The sequence below is a fragment of the Octopus bimaculoides genome, chromosome 10 (genome assembly GCF_046866305.1).
Source record: "Octopus bimaculoides isolate indiv1 chromosome 10, ASM4686630v1, whole genome shotgun sequence".
Classification (NCBI taxonomy): Eukaryota; Metazoa; Mollusca; class Cephalopoda; order Octopoda; family Octopodidae; genus Octopus; species Octopus bimaculoides.
The window spans coordinates 9,229,898-9,247,277 of record NC_142937.1 but is presented as its reverse complement, the minus strand read 5'-3'; the positions used below and the strand labels follow the sequence as shown (position 1 = coordinate 9,247,277).

The 17,380-nt window shown below is 38.1% G+C and overlaps 1 protein-coding gene across 1 annotated transcript in view; it reads right to left on the bottom strand.

The window, feature by feature from the left end:
* LOC106868824 (splicing factor 3A subunit 3) overlaps positions 1-17,380 on the bottom strand; it is a 114,234-nt gene that overhangs the window by 66,900 nt on the left and 29,954 nt on the right. Inside the window, exons 11-13 of the mRNA XM_014914285.3 lie at positions 11,102-11,169; positions 7,331-7,441; positions 3,920-4,154 (exon numbers count right to left, since the gene is read on the bottom strand). Of these exons, the coding sequence (XP_014769771.1) occupies positions 3,920-4,154; positions 7,331-7,441; positions 11,102-11,169 (414 nt within the window). The remainder of the gene's footprint in view (positions 1-3,919; positions 4,155-7,330; positions 7,442-11,101; positions 11,170-17,380) is intronic.

Sequence of the window (17,380 nt, the reverse complement as noted above, 5' to 3'; positions counted from 1 at the left end):
CGGTTTCGATTCCCAGACTGGGCTTTGTGAGTGTTTATTGAGCGAAAACACCTAAAACTCCACGAGGCTTCGGCAGGGGATGGTGGTGAACCCTGCTGTACTCTTTTACCACAACTTTCTCTCACTCTTTCTTCCTGTTTCTGTTGTACCTGTATTTCAAAGGGCCAGCTTTGTCACACTGTGTCACGCTGAATATCCCCGAGAACTACGTTAAGGGTACACGTGTCTGTGGAGTGCCCAGCCACTTGCACGTTAATTTCACGAGCAGGCTGTTCCATTGATCGGATCAACTGGAACCCTCGACGTCGTAAGCAACGGAGTGCCAACAACAACAACACAACCAGTTACCGCTTGTGGCACACCATCTGAGAAACACTTCTCAACAGCTTGAAATGAAATTACGAGGGTCAACCTTGCTTTTTGGTGACAAATCAAGAATTAGACGTTAACTGAGTCCATTTAAATGGGTACATCTTAACCCTTTAGTATTCAGATTAATCTGTCAAATCTATTGCTTATATATTCATATTGTTTTGAGTAGATCATGTACAGTCTTGTAGCTCTGAGGTTTCAATGACATGATTGTTATTAGAATAACATTGTAGGATTAGAGTGAGAGGCTGGATCTCGCCAAATTGAATATAAAACAGGTGGAATATTTAGGACAGATGTGGCCTGTTTAAATGCTAAAGAATTAAATATGTAAAACAAATGGAGTTGGTCTAAGATGGATCTGATACTTAAAGGCTAAAGTAAAGTAGGCACCACACCAAGAAGGCAAACTGAACCTCATTACCATCATAACCATTAACCCTCTAAATATATGAGATTTGGGCTTTAACATTTTAATCTCATGCAGATCTGAGACTCGACTTTCTGAATACAATCTGACCTTATGAGGGTGTGCTGAAAATGTCCTGGGTTTAAGGGTATCTTGAAAGGCCTGATTAGAGACCCAGCCTTCCGAGTTCTTTTACAGGGCTTAGAAAAACTGAAGGACCACTGCAATAAGTGTGTGCATCTGAGAGGGGAATATGTGGGATAAAATCATAATTAAGTGATCCTCCTGTATTTTCTTTTACCCAAAGCCAAGAACTTTTCAGCACCCTATTGTGCATGGAAATATGGTAATGGCAATGTTCTTTTACACAGTTGTTGTTGGTACTCCATTGCTTACGACAACGAGGGTTCTAGTTGATCCGATCAATGGAACAGCCTGCTCGTGAAATTAACATGCAAGTGGCTGAGCACTCCACAGACACGTGTACCCTTAACGTAGTTCTCGGGGATATTCAGCGTGACACAGTGTGACAAGGCTGACCCTTTGAATGACAGGCGCAACAGAAACAGGAAGTAAGAATGAGAGAAAGTTGTGGTGAAAGAGTACAGCAGGGTTCGCCACCATCCCCTGCCGGAGCCTCGTGGAGCTTTAGGTGTTTTCGCTCAATAAACACTCACAATGCCCAGTCTGGGAATCAAAACCGCGATCCTATGACCGCGAGTCCGCTGCCCTAACCACTGGGCCATTGCGCCTCCACTCTTTTACACAACATCACTAACATACAGCAATAGAGTCAGTAACTTAAACATGGTTTAGAGGGACCAACCTAAAAGCTCCTTGTAATAGACTGCACATTAGTTAGAAGAACCATGAACAAAACTATAAGTGAGCATGATGTCTGAGGATAAAGTGCACCTCAAAGTATTTTGAGTAGCATCTCTCAACCCTTTTTCACAACCCCTTTGATTCCTATTTTACTCAGATGGACCCTCATTGCCATCCGATGTTTAAAAAATTCTATTATATTTTTATAATCAAATAACATTAGGTATTGTATTAAAAAAATTAACTTCTTGTTTATTGTAGAAGTATAACCAATTTATAGCCAATAAATTTTAACAACAGAATCTTATATAAACCCCACCACCTGATGGCCATACAGACCCCAGTTGTGAATCACTGATTGAGAGTAAACATTCTTGTAGTTCAATTAGAGTTCAGATGTTGGGGGAAAAACCACCCAAAATCTAAACATACAAAGCCAATTTAAAACATATTAATATGAGCTCCATAATAGTTGATTAAAGCCAAAAAAAAACAAAAAAAACTTACAACTGATTATTCCAACGTTTTCAGCTTTGTCTCTTTACAGCTCAATTCACTTTTCCTCATTCAAAGCCAATAAAATATTTAATGTTCTTGTTTAAACTCAGAGTAGCCTTCATCAAACAGACATATTAATTTATCAAATACACTGTACCTAGAAATACATTATCCAAAGTGTTTCTCCCCTTTTTTTAAGATGGAAGAGAGAGGTTTGACAGCAAATTACCTGCTAGTTCAAACAGGTCAGATTACTGTCAGAAGGACCCCCTCATACTCCACCAACTCCCAAATTTGGTTTAGTGAATAATAAAAAATAAATCAATACTCAAAAAAAAAATAATATGAATGAGCAACACATGACATAGCATTTATCTTCTGCTTGTTTCAGTTATTGGACTGCAGCCATGCTGCGGCAGTGCCTTGAAGAGTCGTTGAACAAATTGCACCCAGTATTTATTTTATAAAACAGGTACTTATTCTATCAGTCTCTTTCTCTGACAAACTATTAATTTATGAGGATGTAAACAAACCAATACTGGTTGTCAAACAGTGGGGAGCACAAATACAAGCACACACTGATATAAACACAAACATGGCATGGTCATGTACTATGGATGAGGCGAGCAGTGTGAAGAAGTGCCACTCTCAAACAGTGGAAGGAATCCGGGATAGAGGGAGACCCAGGAAGACATGGGATGAGGTGGTGAAGCATGACTTTCAAACGTTGGGCCTCACAAGGGCAATGATGAAAGACTGAGACCTCTGGAGATACGAAAGACCGAGAACTCTAGAGATATGAAAGACCGAGACCTCTGGAGATACGAAAGACCGAGACCTCTGGAGATACGAAAGACCGAGACCTCTGGAGATACGCTGTCCTCAGCAGTCACGGCCCATGTTTTACTGCCATGTAGCATGGCTGTTTGTACACATGCGTCATACAGTCTGCCTTTTACTGAGTGACAGGCCCTTTGTCACCAGCAGAGGTAAGAGCTCTCTGAACTTTGCCCAGGCCATTCTTATTCTAGCAGCTACACTTTCAGTGCACCCTCCCTGCTACAAACTTGGTCACCTAGGTAGCAGAAGCTATCAACTACTTCTAGTTTTTCTCCCTGGAGTGTGGTAAAGGTTGTTTTCTGCACATTTTCAGTGTTTATTGCTCTTGAGCATCTGCCACATACAAAAACTATCTTGCTAGTTAGCCTTCCTTTGATATTGCTGCACCTCTTATGTGTCCATAGCTTACACTGGGTACATCTTATGGAGTTTCTACCTATGCCTTTTCTACAGAACGAGCAGGGCCATCTACCTGAAGAGATTTGTGTTTTGTCTATCTACCTGAAGGGGTTTGTGTTTTGTGCCAGTGTTACATAAAAAAGCATTTCGAGCATTGGGCCTCACGGAGGCAATGACAGATGACCAAGACCTTTGGCAATATGTTGTGCTTGAGAAGAAGACCCATCAAGCCAAGTGAAATCATAGTCAAGGCAGATACTGGAATCATGTAACTGACACCTGTGCTGGTTACACATAAAAGTACCCATTACACTCTCAGAGTGGTTGGCGTTAGGAAGGGCATCCAGTTATAGAAACCATGCCAAATCAGACTGTCATCTGGTGCAGCCCCTCAGTTTACCAGCCCTGGTCAAACCATCCAACCTATGCCAGCATGGACAACAGACATTAAATGATGGTGGCGGTGATGATAATGATGATGCTGAAATTAAAGGTCTCTTCAGAATAGACAAAATTCAAGTTCTTATGCACACAAACACACACTCACCTGAAAATGGAATACACAAACAAACATACCTTTCCATCCCAACCAAGAGGTAAATTTTTGGGGTTATAAGGAATGTCTTCTTCATCATCATCAGAATCTTCCTCTTCATAATTTTCATCATCAGATTCCTCTCGTTCTTCACCAGTTCGGGCCTGTTTGCGTTGTACATTTTCCCTGGTTGCAAGTCTCTGCTCACTCAACACCTCAGTTAGACGATAGCACTGGGCTTCCAGTATGGCAATTCCCTTTTGTCTCTCCATGTCTCTGAAAGCGAAAAGGATCACATAAAAAATACAATGACATATAGTCAATAAACTGTAACATACATATTAAGTGCAGCGGGAGAAAAGGAACTAAAAGTTTATGAGTTAAGTAGGAAGTGTGGTGTCAAAACAGGAAGTGTGTGTAAGGGGAGACAAATCTTTTTAGTTGGAGTTATGAACTCTTTTTCAACAGGAAGTTTATGCCTGTTACTTCCTGTTGAAAAAGAGTCCATAACTCCAACTAAAAAGATTTGTCTCCCCTTACACACACTTCCTGTTTAACACAAACTTTTAACCCCTTTTCTCTTTTTTTTAAACCTAACACAACTCTCAATTTTCATGCATCCTTATTTTTCCAACCATTATCTACATGAATTACCATTGAACTTTAAAAGCTCAAAGACAATATAATGTATTGGTATATTTATTTTTTTATATATTATTTTTTTTTATATATTATTTTTTTCATTTTTTACTTCTTTGTAAAAAAACATTTTCATTCTCCCTCTTCTTGATAATTTGCCATGCAATGAAAGCCGGTTAGAAATCTTTACTAAAATATGCTTCCAGTTTAGCATTCTGCCTTATTATTATTTTTCATTTTCCTATTATTTCTCCACGTGCTGCTAACACAACCCCACTATTTACTGACATATATATATATATATATATGTGTGTGTGTGTGTGTGTGTGTGTGTGTATATATATATATATATATATATATATATATATATATATATATACAGTGGGGGAAATAAATATTTGTACATGTCAAAATTCTTTATTTATTTAATTTCTAATAGTCCATCAGGTCATAAAAGAAGGATGTAAGGCTGGACGTTTGTGACAATTCCTGTATGCCAATGACTTTGTTCTCATAAGTGAATCTTTCCAAGATTTGGAAGAGAAATTCCAAATAAGGAATTGAGAAGCCTCAAGATAACTGAATAAAATCAAAAGTTTTAAGATAGCAGGAAAGAAAACGGAACTTCACTGTCAAATAGGAAGGACTGTACTTGAAATACAGAAAAGATATGTGGCATCATTATAAACTACAAGTGTAGAAAAGGTACGATCACAATTGGGCTGACAGAAAACAACTTTGTGGGAGACGCACAGAAATAGATAATAATAAACAGATTATCAATGAAATAAAATTTTTCATATGCATGGAAGGCTTCATAAAAGTAAATGTTAGGTTCTCTTATCCAGGTGAACTAATCGATAGTGAAGGTGAGGGCTCCAAAAGTATGAAAGCCAGGATAATAATGGTTGGGAAACATTTAGGAAGCTATAATTTCTGTTGGTAACAAAGGGATTTTCTCATCAGGTGAAGAACAGGTTGTTTTGATGTTTGTTTATCAAGTGTGATGTTGTATGATAGCAAAACATAGGTAACAAATGCAAAAAAATGCACGAAGGCTGAAAGAAGATAAGAGAGAATGCTTCACTGGGTGTGTAATGTTTGTGTGCATCAACAACAAAGCACAAATAAGCCGAGAGAACTAACTGGATATAAAAGGAATCAGGTTCAGTGTACAAAAGAGGACATTGTGCTAGTGCAAATATATGATGCACATAGAGGACGATTGCTGGGTAAAGAGGTTCCAAACAGCTGAAGTGGAAGGAATCTGCAAAAGAGAACAGTTTGGGAAATAGCGAGGAAACCGGTTTCCAGGAGGCCAAACCTCCGAAAGATGACAAAGGATCGCAGCAAGTAGCAAAACACTGAACTGGGGAAGATATGTCTAACCATACAAACATAGCAAGAACAAAAAAAAAAAAAAAAAAGACTGTAAATGATGATGATGATGATGATGATGACAAAGTTTTATCACAATTGATTCATGTATAAATGGGTCTTAAGCTAGTATTTGCTGAAATAATGAGAGTTAAGAATCAAAAAAATAAAATTTTTACTGTAAACTTAAGTCCACAATACCAACATCCCTTAATTTTCAAATATAATTTATAACTAACTTTTAAAAAACAACTGGTCTTTACCAATTGTATTTTAAAAATTAGGATAAAAAGCAATAAAAAAAAAATGCATCAAAGTTAATCCAAGGAATAATTATTAATTTAAAGAACACTTTTAGGACTAAAAATTACATAAAAGATATTTAGATGATCTTCTGCAAAACTCCTGATATACTGTTATATGCATCTCCAAACTATTATAATTATTAATGGAGATATTACAAATAAATTTTAGAAGTGCTATTCAACATAATTAATACATTTTTATTTACCAAGATGGAATCCAGCTCCTATGACTTTCAGAAACATTTTTTCACACTCGGAGCTGCTGAAGCATGGAACAAACAACCTGCATCAGTTGTTAGTTGTCAAGAAATTCCATCCTTTAAAACCTCCATGCTTCCTGAAATTCGCCAACACTACACCTGATATCCCCTACTCCATACGCATGCACCCATGTATGTCATGACTCATACACTGTTCACTTTCCTGACTTCTGCACATAATTCTACGTACTGTACATGCACCTTTGATGAGTTGCCATGCACTTGAGCATTACACACAATAATTTCATTATTTTCATTTTTTATAACAACTCTTTTACTGTTTTACATTTTTACTTGTTTCAGTCATTTGACTGTGGTCATGCTGGAGCACCGCCTTTAGTCGAGCAAATCGACCCCCAGGACTTATTCTTTGTAAGCCTAGTACTTATTCTATCGGTCTCTTTTGCCAAACCGCTAAGTTACGGGGACGTAAACACACCAGCAACAGTTGTCAAGCGATGTTGGGAGGGACAAACACAGACACACAAACATATGTATATACATATAAACGACGGGCTTCTTTCAGTTTCCGTCTACCAAGTAGCAAGCACTGATACCAATAACTAGTGTAGAAAAAACATTTGCATTACTTATAAATCCTTTTTTGGATATAGCCTGAAGAAAGCTGAGCTCCACTATCCACTTGTTTAATTACCTTAGATACTACTTGTTGAAGAGAAAGTTTTAGAGTGATGTCTCTACAACTCAACAACTAGATTATAGGATTCATACACATCACTCTTTATGTTCAGGTGAGCTAAATGCCTGACAACAATGGGTACAATATACAGGTAGACTTTATAAACTTCTGCATTGGAACCGAAGTTTGTATGAGGTGTCTAATAGAAGAAAAATATCAACAAAAGCTTACCTGTTTTTACCAGTTTTACCAGGTTTTGATTTAGCAAACAAAGATGGATCAAGATCTTCTAACTGAAGTCCTTTCGTACTGAACAGTCGTTGTGCTCGTTGTTCTAAAGTACTGAAAATACAAAAGAATACATTTTGAGAAATCTTATTATCACAATGAATATACATTTTTTTATTTCTAGATCTAAATCTTTTAACAATTCTCTTTACTCTTTTACTTGTTTCAGTCATTTGACTGTGGCCATAATGGAGCACCGCCTTTAGTCAAGCAAATCGACCCCAGGACTTATTCTTTGTAAGCCTAGTATTCTCTCAGTCTCTTTTGCCGAACCACTAAGTTACGGGGATGTAAACATACCAGCATCGGTTGTCAAGCTATGTTGGGGGGACAAACGCAGACACACAAACATACACACACACACACACACATATATATATATATATATATATATATATATATATATACATACATATATACGACAGACTACCAAGTCCACTCACAAGGCTTTGGTCAGCCCGAGGCTATAGTAGAAGACACTTGCCCAAGATGCCACAGCAGTGGGACTGAACCTGGAACCATGTGGTTCGTAAGCAAGCTACTTACCACACAGTCACCCCTACGCCTATATTCTCACAATAAAGTTAATAATTATTGAAAATGAGCTATAAAAAAAAAAAAAACAGCTGCTGAGTAATTACTCAACCTGCTCAATGTAACAGCCAAATCTCACTGCCAAGAAATTCTCTTCTGTTGTTAATGCAGGGAACATGATTCAAGATCTGAATATATGATTACTTCCTCCCCACCCTCCACAAGTAAAGAGATGATGGGTGATTACAGACTAAATAATGAGGACCATTAAATTAGTGGATCACTAATGATCGTTTGTTTAGCAACTTTAACTTCCATACTATTTCTGACTAGAGCTGCTCAAGAAAATAAACACTAATGTTCTTATGTCGGTGTTGAAATGATATACTGTCCCCCTCAGGTACGACCCGACCCTAAACTGTTACTAGTTCTATGCTAGAAAATTACCAACTTTATACCAGAGGGTCATAGCCCAACTAATTAGGGAGCAAATCAATTTAGATGAGATGCAGTTTGGGTTTGTGCCAGGTAAAAGCACTACTGATGCCTTATTTCTAGTGAGACAGCTGCAGGAGAAATACCTAGCTAAGGATAAACCTCTGTACCTGTCTTTCGTTGACATGGAGAAAGCCTTTGACAGGGTCCCCCGATCCCTTATCTGGTGGTCAATGAGGAAACTTGGGATAGAAGAATGGTTAGTGAGAGCTGTGCGAGCCATGTACAAAGATGCTGCCAGTAAGGTGAGGGTTGGAAATGAGTACAGCAATGAATTCCGGGTAGAGGTAGGGGTCCACCAAGGTTCCGTCCTCAGCCCCCTCTTATTTATCATAGTCCTCCAGGCAATCACAGAGGAGTTCAAGACAGGTTGCCCCTGGGAGCTCCTCTATGCTGATGACCTTGCCCTAATTGCGGAGTCACTATCAGAACTAGAGGAGAAGTTTCAGGTGTGGAAGCAAGGTCTAGAATTGAAGGGCCTTAGAGTCAACCTAGCTAAAACCAAAATCCTAATAAGTAGGAAGGTAGATAAAACACAAACCCCTTCAGGTAGATGGCCCTGCTCAGTATGTAGAAAAGGAGTAGGTAGTAACTCTATTAAGATGTACCCGGTGCAAGCTATGGACACATAAGAGGTGCAGCAACATCAAAGGCAGGTTAACTGGCAAGTTAGTTTTTGTTTGTGGCAGATGTTCAGGTGCAATAAAGACTGTAAACAAACAGGAAACAACTTCTATCTCATTCCAGGGTGAAAAACTAGAGGTAGTCGAGAGCTTCCGCTATCTGGGCGACCAAGTTAGTAGTGGGGGTGGGTGCGCTGAAAGTGTAGCTACTAGAATAAGAATAGCCTGGGCAAAGTTTAGAGAGCTCTTACCCCTGCTGGCGACAAAGGGACTCTCACTCAGAGTAAAAGGCAGACTGTATGACGCATGCGTACGAACAGCCATGCTACATGGCAGTGAAACATGGGCTTTAACTGCTGAGGACATACGTAAGCTCGCAAGGATTGAAGCCAGTATGCTCCGTTGGATGTGTAATGTCAATGTGAATACCCGTCAGAGTGTAAGTATCTTGAGAGAAAAGCTGAACATTAGAAGCATCAGTTGTGGTGTGCAAGAGAGACGATTGCGCTGGTATGGACATGTGGTGAGAATGGATGAGGATAGCTGCGTGAAAAAGTGCCACAACCTAACAGTTGAGGGAACCCGTGGAAGAGGTAGGCCCAGGAAGACCTGGGCTGAGGTGGTGAGGCAAGACCTTCGTACATTGGGCCTCACCGAGGCGATGACTACTGACCGAGACCTTTGGAAATGTGCTGTGCGTGAGAAGACCCGGCAAGCCAAGTAAGATCGTTGCCAGTGCCCCTGGACTGGCTCTTGTGCGGGTGGCACATGAGATGCACCATTTTGAGCGTGGCCGTTGCCAGTACCGCCTGACTGGCTCCCGTAGGATTTTCAAGTGAGATCGTTGCCAGTGCCCCTGGACTGGCTTGTGCGGGTGGCACATAAAAGACACCATTTCGAGCGTGGCCGTTTTCGTGCGGGTGACACGTAAAAGCACCCACAACACTCTTTGAGTGGTTGGCGTTAGGAAGGGCATCCAGCTGTAGAAACTCTGCCAAATTAGATTGGAGCCTGGTGTTGCCATCCGGTTTCACCAGTCCTCAGTCAAATCGTCCAACCCATGCTAGCATGGAAAGCGGACGTTAAACGATGATGATGATGATGATGATGATACCACAACAGAATTGAGAACCTAAAACCAAGGGGCCATGTAAAAAGCATTGGTGTGGGTGCTGGTACCACATAAAAAGCACACAGTACACTTTGTAAAGTGGTTAACATTAGGAAGGTCATCCAGCCATAGAAACCAAGGCAAAACAGACTATGGAACTTGATGTGGCCCCTGGCCTTGCTAGTTCCTGTCAAGCTGTCCAACCAATGCCAGCATAGAAAATGGATGTTAAATGTTGATGATGATGATGGCTGTGTTCATATCAGATTAAAAGAAGCCCTCTATCATAACTTTATTAAAGAAACTTTTGAGTTAAGTTTCCAACAGGAAATTAATAATGAAATTCCAAATTTGTAATTCAATTCAAAATGAAATGAATGTCGTATTTAATGTATTTCACAAGAAAGAAATGTGATCACAAAAAGGACAAACGAGAAAGTGTAAAAACAAATATGAAATAAAGAAAAAGAAGAAACATTAAGTACTCTTTTACTTGTTTCAGTCATTTGACTGTGGCCATGCTGGAGCACCGCCTTTAGTCGAGCAAATCGACCTCAGGACTTATTCTTTGGAAGCCTAGTACTTATTCTATCGGTCTTTTTTGCCGAAGCGCTAAGTGACGGGGACGTAAATACACCAGCATCGGATGTCAAGCGATGTTGGGGGGGGGGGGGGGGGGCAAATACAGACAAACAAACATATACACACACATACATATATATATACATATATACGACGGGCTTCTTTCAGTTTCCGTCTACCAAATCCACTCAAAAAGCTTTGGTCGGCCCGAGGCTATAGTAGAAGACACTTGCCCCAAGGTGCCACGCAGTGGGACTGAACCTAGAACCATGTGGTTGGTAAGTAAGCTACTTACCACACAACCACTCCCGTGCCTATAAATGTTGAAAGAATTTTAATGAAATAGATAAAAAACAAAAAAATACTCACCCACCACACTTGAGACCAAGGGCCATCAAAGCTGACTTCAGTCGATCCAAACCAAGAGAAGCTAATTCCTGTAACAATAAAACAAGTTATCAATCACAAACAGACACAGGGTGGAAGCCTCATTTTTACCAAGTGAAGAACATGGAAAAACTGTTATAATCACTTTCCATATATTTCCTAATAGTACAGTATATTATAAAGTGTCCAAAGGTTTCATCACATTTGTACCACTTGCTCACTGACACAATTCCAATGTATCTACTGAAAATCAGTCACTGATGAGCTTTTAGAAATTTCATTTCTTTTCTATTATCTTGCTTTTCCTTCCTTTTCTTTCCTTTCCTTTTCATTTCACTTCTCTTATTTGTTTCTTTTCTTCTTTACTTTCAGCATTACCAGTTTAATATCATCATCATCATCATCATCGTTTAACGTCTGCTTTCCATGCTAGCATGGGTTGGACGGCTTGACTGAGGACTGGTGAAACCGGATGGCAACACCAGGCTCCAATCTAAATTTGGCAGAGTTTCTACAGCTGGATTCCCTTCCTAACGCCAACCACTCAGAGAGTGTAGTAGGTGCTTTTACGTGTCACCTGCACGAAGGCCAGTCAGGCGATACTGGCAACGGCCACGCTCGAAATGGTGTCTTTTATGTGCTACTCGCACAAACCAGTCCAGGGGCACTGGCAAAAGACATTTTCTCTACACGATTAATTTTGCTAAAATTTGAACCTGTCTATAATCACTTTCAGATTCAATTCCTCTCATTCTTTTTCCCATGTGTATTGCATATTGATGTATTTAAGTCACTTACTGAAGAAATACAATTCAGAAATATCAATATCATGTCAACTTACAAAAGTTAGGCTATATCATCAATAACTATGGATATCTCGAGTAACAGATAAATAGCTAAACCCCTGTAACTATTGCTTACAGCTAAACTGCTTGGCACTCAACAGCACTAACCTGCAGAGCAGAGTTCAACTTGTATGGGTGTCTCTTGCAGATCAACCTCACTAGTTTCAGCCATATGTCTGCTTCTGTATATCATGGCTTTAGCCAGGGTCTCCAACCCTCAGACATTAAAATGGAAGAGGTTTCATATGTATGGATTTTATACCACCATAATCACTTTCCTCCAAACTCATTATATTCTCTACTGTAATTGCCAGGCCATTTAATTTTTCAATACATCATCAATTATGCAAATTCAATTTGTGTCTCTGTTTGACACAGCATATCTAAACAAATATTGATCATCTTGTGTTTATATCTTCAGATCTTTCACTGTCAGTTAATAACATTCCTCTGACAAATGTTTCAAATAATCTATATTTATACAAACTGCCTGTTAAATATGAATGTTATGAATGGAAATGTACTTTGTATAACTTAGATTAAAAAGAGGTGAAAATAATATGCCAAAATCAGTGGTTCCTTAATGATCAGTATTTCTACATATGTTCCAGTATACTTCAAAACTAGAAGCACAATTTTACAAGGTGCTAATAGCGTCAACAATTACAGCTAAGTTTCTGTTTAAAATATCTTACTCTCAAGACAAGATGAGGACAGCAAAGTTAATAGGGTACCAGACAATCATCTAAGTTGCCTACAGATTACAAGTTGTCACCAGCATTAAGATGTATCCATGAGCAAAGAAATGACTTTGGACAGTATAATCCACCGAGCTGGAAGGAAGTACCACAGATGTGCATCATGTACTGCTGAAAGCAGTACTGATGAGTGGGTCATTAGCTTGTAACACTGATATTCAAATCAATCTCCAAGAAGTTCGTATGCAATAGGCTGACATCCAAGAACGTATAAATATTTTTCATCTATTTTACACTACAGTTACAAGAAATGGCCACTGAATCAAATAACCACTACAGCCAATGAAAGGACTTTAATAACTTAATAAAATGCCAATACTTTTTAATGAATTTCGTTTCTAATATAAACATCCCAGTTATCAAAAACTTAACAAAAGAAATATTAAAATAATACGGGGAGATTTGTAATGTTATTTGGCTGTGACTTACAGAAATATTGGCACCAACGTAGCACAAAGATTTAGGAAAGACACATTACATGAGGCAAGAATCTAATGGAATAACATGCATGTTCCAATAATAATCCAAGGGAAATAATTCCAATATAACACAGTATTTAGTGCCATTACCTTTCTTTTGGAAAGAGAAAAATTTCTTCAATAAACTACATTCCAATTGTGACATGCTACACTGACCCACAATAACCATACTCCAGAACCTAGGGAAATTAATGGGGCTCAGCATTGTTAAAAATTGTATTATTATTAAAATATTTCTTTTTATAAGTTTCTATACTAATGAAAGAACAATTTCCATTTCCTATTAGTGTATATTATTATAAATGATATTCAGTCACTCACAGTCAAAAATACATTAACATTCTATTAAATGTAACAACATTGATTGAATTGTTTGTAATGTTACAACAAAAAGATCTAATAACATATGGTTGCTTAATGATATATAGGAAATTTAAACTAGGAAAGAGAACAAGCTTTCATGGTCGAGATTCAGTAGTCTTCTCTTGCTTGGGGCACACTCTACAGGGCTAAGGAGCTTCATTTTTCATTTTTCATATTTCTCCTGTACACAGATCCACCAAGAGTTTCTACAGTAAAGGAAATATAACAGTGATTTCAAGACAAGGTTTTAATTACTATAACTGATCTCCGATTGAATAGTGTTAGAAGACTGCAATTGTGAGCTGATCCATTGCAGTATATATTACATGTGTAGTGGTTGAGCAGCTACTGATCTCTGACTGAATCATATAAGAGACTTCAACAGATGGGTTACAGCAGTTAATATAAAGTCTATCACTACTAAGTGGCCACGGATCACTGACCACATTGAGATACTGATAGTTAGACTTATGATTTTCATCAGCCAGATGAATTTAGGAGTGGAATCTTCAAACACTGGAAATTGTGATGGCAAAAATAGTAAATTTATGAGCTTTTATATGGTTGCTCAAATTAGAAGAAATAGCAACCGAATCTCCTCAAACCATATTCTACCCTTTTTGAAAAAGGCAGGATACATTGGAAAATATGGTCCAAGATAAACTATGCTTAATAAAAGATGGAATAAGCATGGTTGGAACTCAAAAATAAATATGTTCAATCAAGTCTAACCTGGGGCTAGCAAATAGGTCTTTCAGAGAGGTCACATATTGGTCTTTACATTATGATTATTGTAATATTCTGAGTATAAACAACTATAATAAGAAGGCTAAAGTCTTTGTTATCCCAAGATAGATTGGAAGTAAACACTAAACATGAAACTGAAGGAATTTTATAAAAATGCGAAGATTGCTTAAAGTTTACCAAATTACTTTCAAAACTAAGCTTAATGCCAAGTCCAGAAAGAATATGATATAACATGCATATTTAAGTGTACTTTCAACATCAACATGTCCTGCATAAAGTCCTTTTAACATGTCCTTTTCTAAGGTCACAGTGAATAAGCAATTGTTTAACTTTTCAATTGGGACCATTCACCACATGATGGCACATCAATAAAAATTTCAGTTCTCCTGTACTGATTGCCAACTCAATTCAGATATGGCAAATATCCAAACAGGCAAATAACTATTGATATGATTGTCTTGTACTACAGGCTCTGTATTTTATCTTTTACAAGTAGATGGAAGATGACAACTCCTGAACATTGTGAAAAAACAAAAGCACCTTTATTATGGCCATATTCAAAGAAGCAGAGGTCTGGAAAATATTACCATGGAAGGAAGAGAAGAGGGTAGTAGATCAAGAGGCAAGCAAGGAATGCAATGAATGAATAAGAGTGGTAAGGCAGCTTGGAGAACTCATGCTTAATCGGGAAGACTTCCGTTGTAGTGTTATCAATCCAATGCAGATATACAATGCATGATGATGATGATCTTTTACTTGTTTCAGTTTTTAGTTTTGAACCTGGTGCTTATTCTGTTGGTTTCATCATCATTGTTTAACATCCGCCTTCCACGCTAGCAAAGGTGGGACATCCTTTTTGCCAAACTGCTAATTAATGGAGATATAATCGAACCAACAACAGTTGTCAAGAGGTGGTGGAGAACAAACACGACATACACACACATACACATAAATATACATATATACTATGGGCTTCCAGGCAGTCTACATCTACCGAATCCACTCACGGCTTTGGTTGACCCAGAGCTATAATGGAAGATACTTGCCCTACCACACAACTACTTCCTTGGTAAATGAACAAATTTCAAATTGTGTTGTACTTCAACAACCACAAAATCAAATGCTAATGCAACACATAAGGAACTGCAGATACTAATGGTCTGGCTAAACAAGTACCACTTATTCATATATGTACTAAGTGAATTACCTATAGCCTAACATCAGATTTTTCCCAATCTTAGTGTAATTTATTTCAAAAGAATTGAATTGATATGCAAGATACAAGTCTACCATTCTATAACAGAATAGTTCCATGACCATAATTGTAAACATATATTTGCAGAGCAATGTCTTTAGATGGGTCAAAGTCAGATAAGATTAACTTTCGTAATCTACAAACAATGTATATAACTTTGACAATATATTTAGCTTTCATATCAAAATATGACTGTGAGGAAAGTGGTTGTTTCTTTGATTTAGTAAAGTCAGTTACATTTGGAAAAAAGTTGGACATGTAGAGTTTTCTGAAGAATTTTAATGGCACTAGTATCTAGTTTATTACCTTCAACTAACAATGTATGTCAAGTATTTACCTCCAGACTGGCATACATTGAATTTCTCATCAATGAGCAATTTTCTGGTTATTAATAGGTTCACTCCAACTTTTACTGTATGCAATCAATATCTTTAACAATTATGGCAACATTCTCAAGGCTTATGCTGAAATTCATTCAGCAAAGATTTTAGTTGAAAGACTAAATGAAAAAAGGAGTAACACTTTTCATAATGGATGTGTTGAATGTGATAGATAACTGGAGGTTTCATTTAGTTTAATGGTCCAATAATCTGACTATTTCTTACTTTAAAAAATGTGCAACAACACTAGGTAAAATATCACTATGTATTTCGTTTTGAACGAGTTGAATTACCTTATACAAATCTCCAGAGGTAACCATAACCTCTGAATTAATCTACCAAATGGGAATATTTCCTTTAGTGATAAAGTGTTACACCACTAGTAGCTACAGTCTTGGATACTTCAAATGGTGGATGTGTGTCAGAAGTAGCATCTAAGTGTACATAAACAGTACATACACCTGTATGTGACTGGTATAGTATAGCAAACATTAAGGCATGTTACACCAATGTGAAATGTAAGCAACAAGTTTCTAGTTTCTGTATCTGACTTCCATGGATTTGGAAAGGAGAACTTACACGACCTGATAATTCATTCAATGACCTCACTGGAACATATATTCAAAGTGATTTATATGAAGCTATTAGGAACATATATATATTAGCATGAAACTCTGTATCAAATATATACTTTCACCAGTGTTAGTTTGAACCAAGATTTATAAATGCTTAGTGATGATCATGTACAAGATTTGACTTATAACACTGAGATGATAATTGATAAGTTATTGTCCCTGTTGTCAATATATATAAATTTGAAATTTGATAAATTTGATCTGACTTTCCAGAATAACATTTTCCCTCATCACAATCACATTTCCAGCTCCTTTTGCAAGTCTTATCCTCAGGCTAAACAAAAAGCCTTCTTTGCATGTTTCCAGCTGGTTATTACAAAGAAGTGGCTCCATCATCATCATCATCATCATCATCGTTTAACGTCCGCTTTCCATGCTAGCATGGGTTGGACGATTTGACTGAGGACTGGTGAAACCGGATGGCTACACCAGGCTCCAATCTGATTTGGCAGAGTTTCTACAGCTGGATGCCCTTCCTAATGCCAACCACTCTGAGAGTATAGTGGGTGCTTTTACGTGCCACCGGCACGAAGGCTAGTCAGGTGGTACTGGCAACGGCCATGCTCAAAATGGTGTATTTTACGTGCCACCTGCACAGGAGCCAGTCTAGGGGCACTGGCAATGATCTCGCTCGAAAGTCCTTACACATGCCACGGGCACAAGTGCCAGAAAGGCGACGCTGGGCACAGGTGCCATCACGATTTCGCTTGCCCCAACAGGTCTTCGCAAGCTGAGTTTCGTGTCCAATGAAGGAGACAACGTTGGCATAGGTGCCAGTCGTCGAATTTAGTTCGATTTC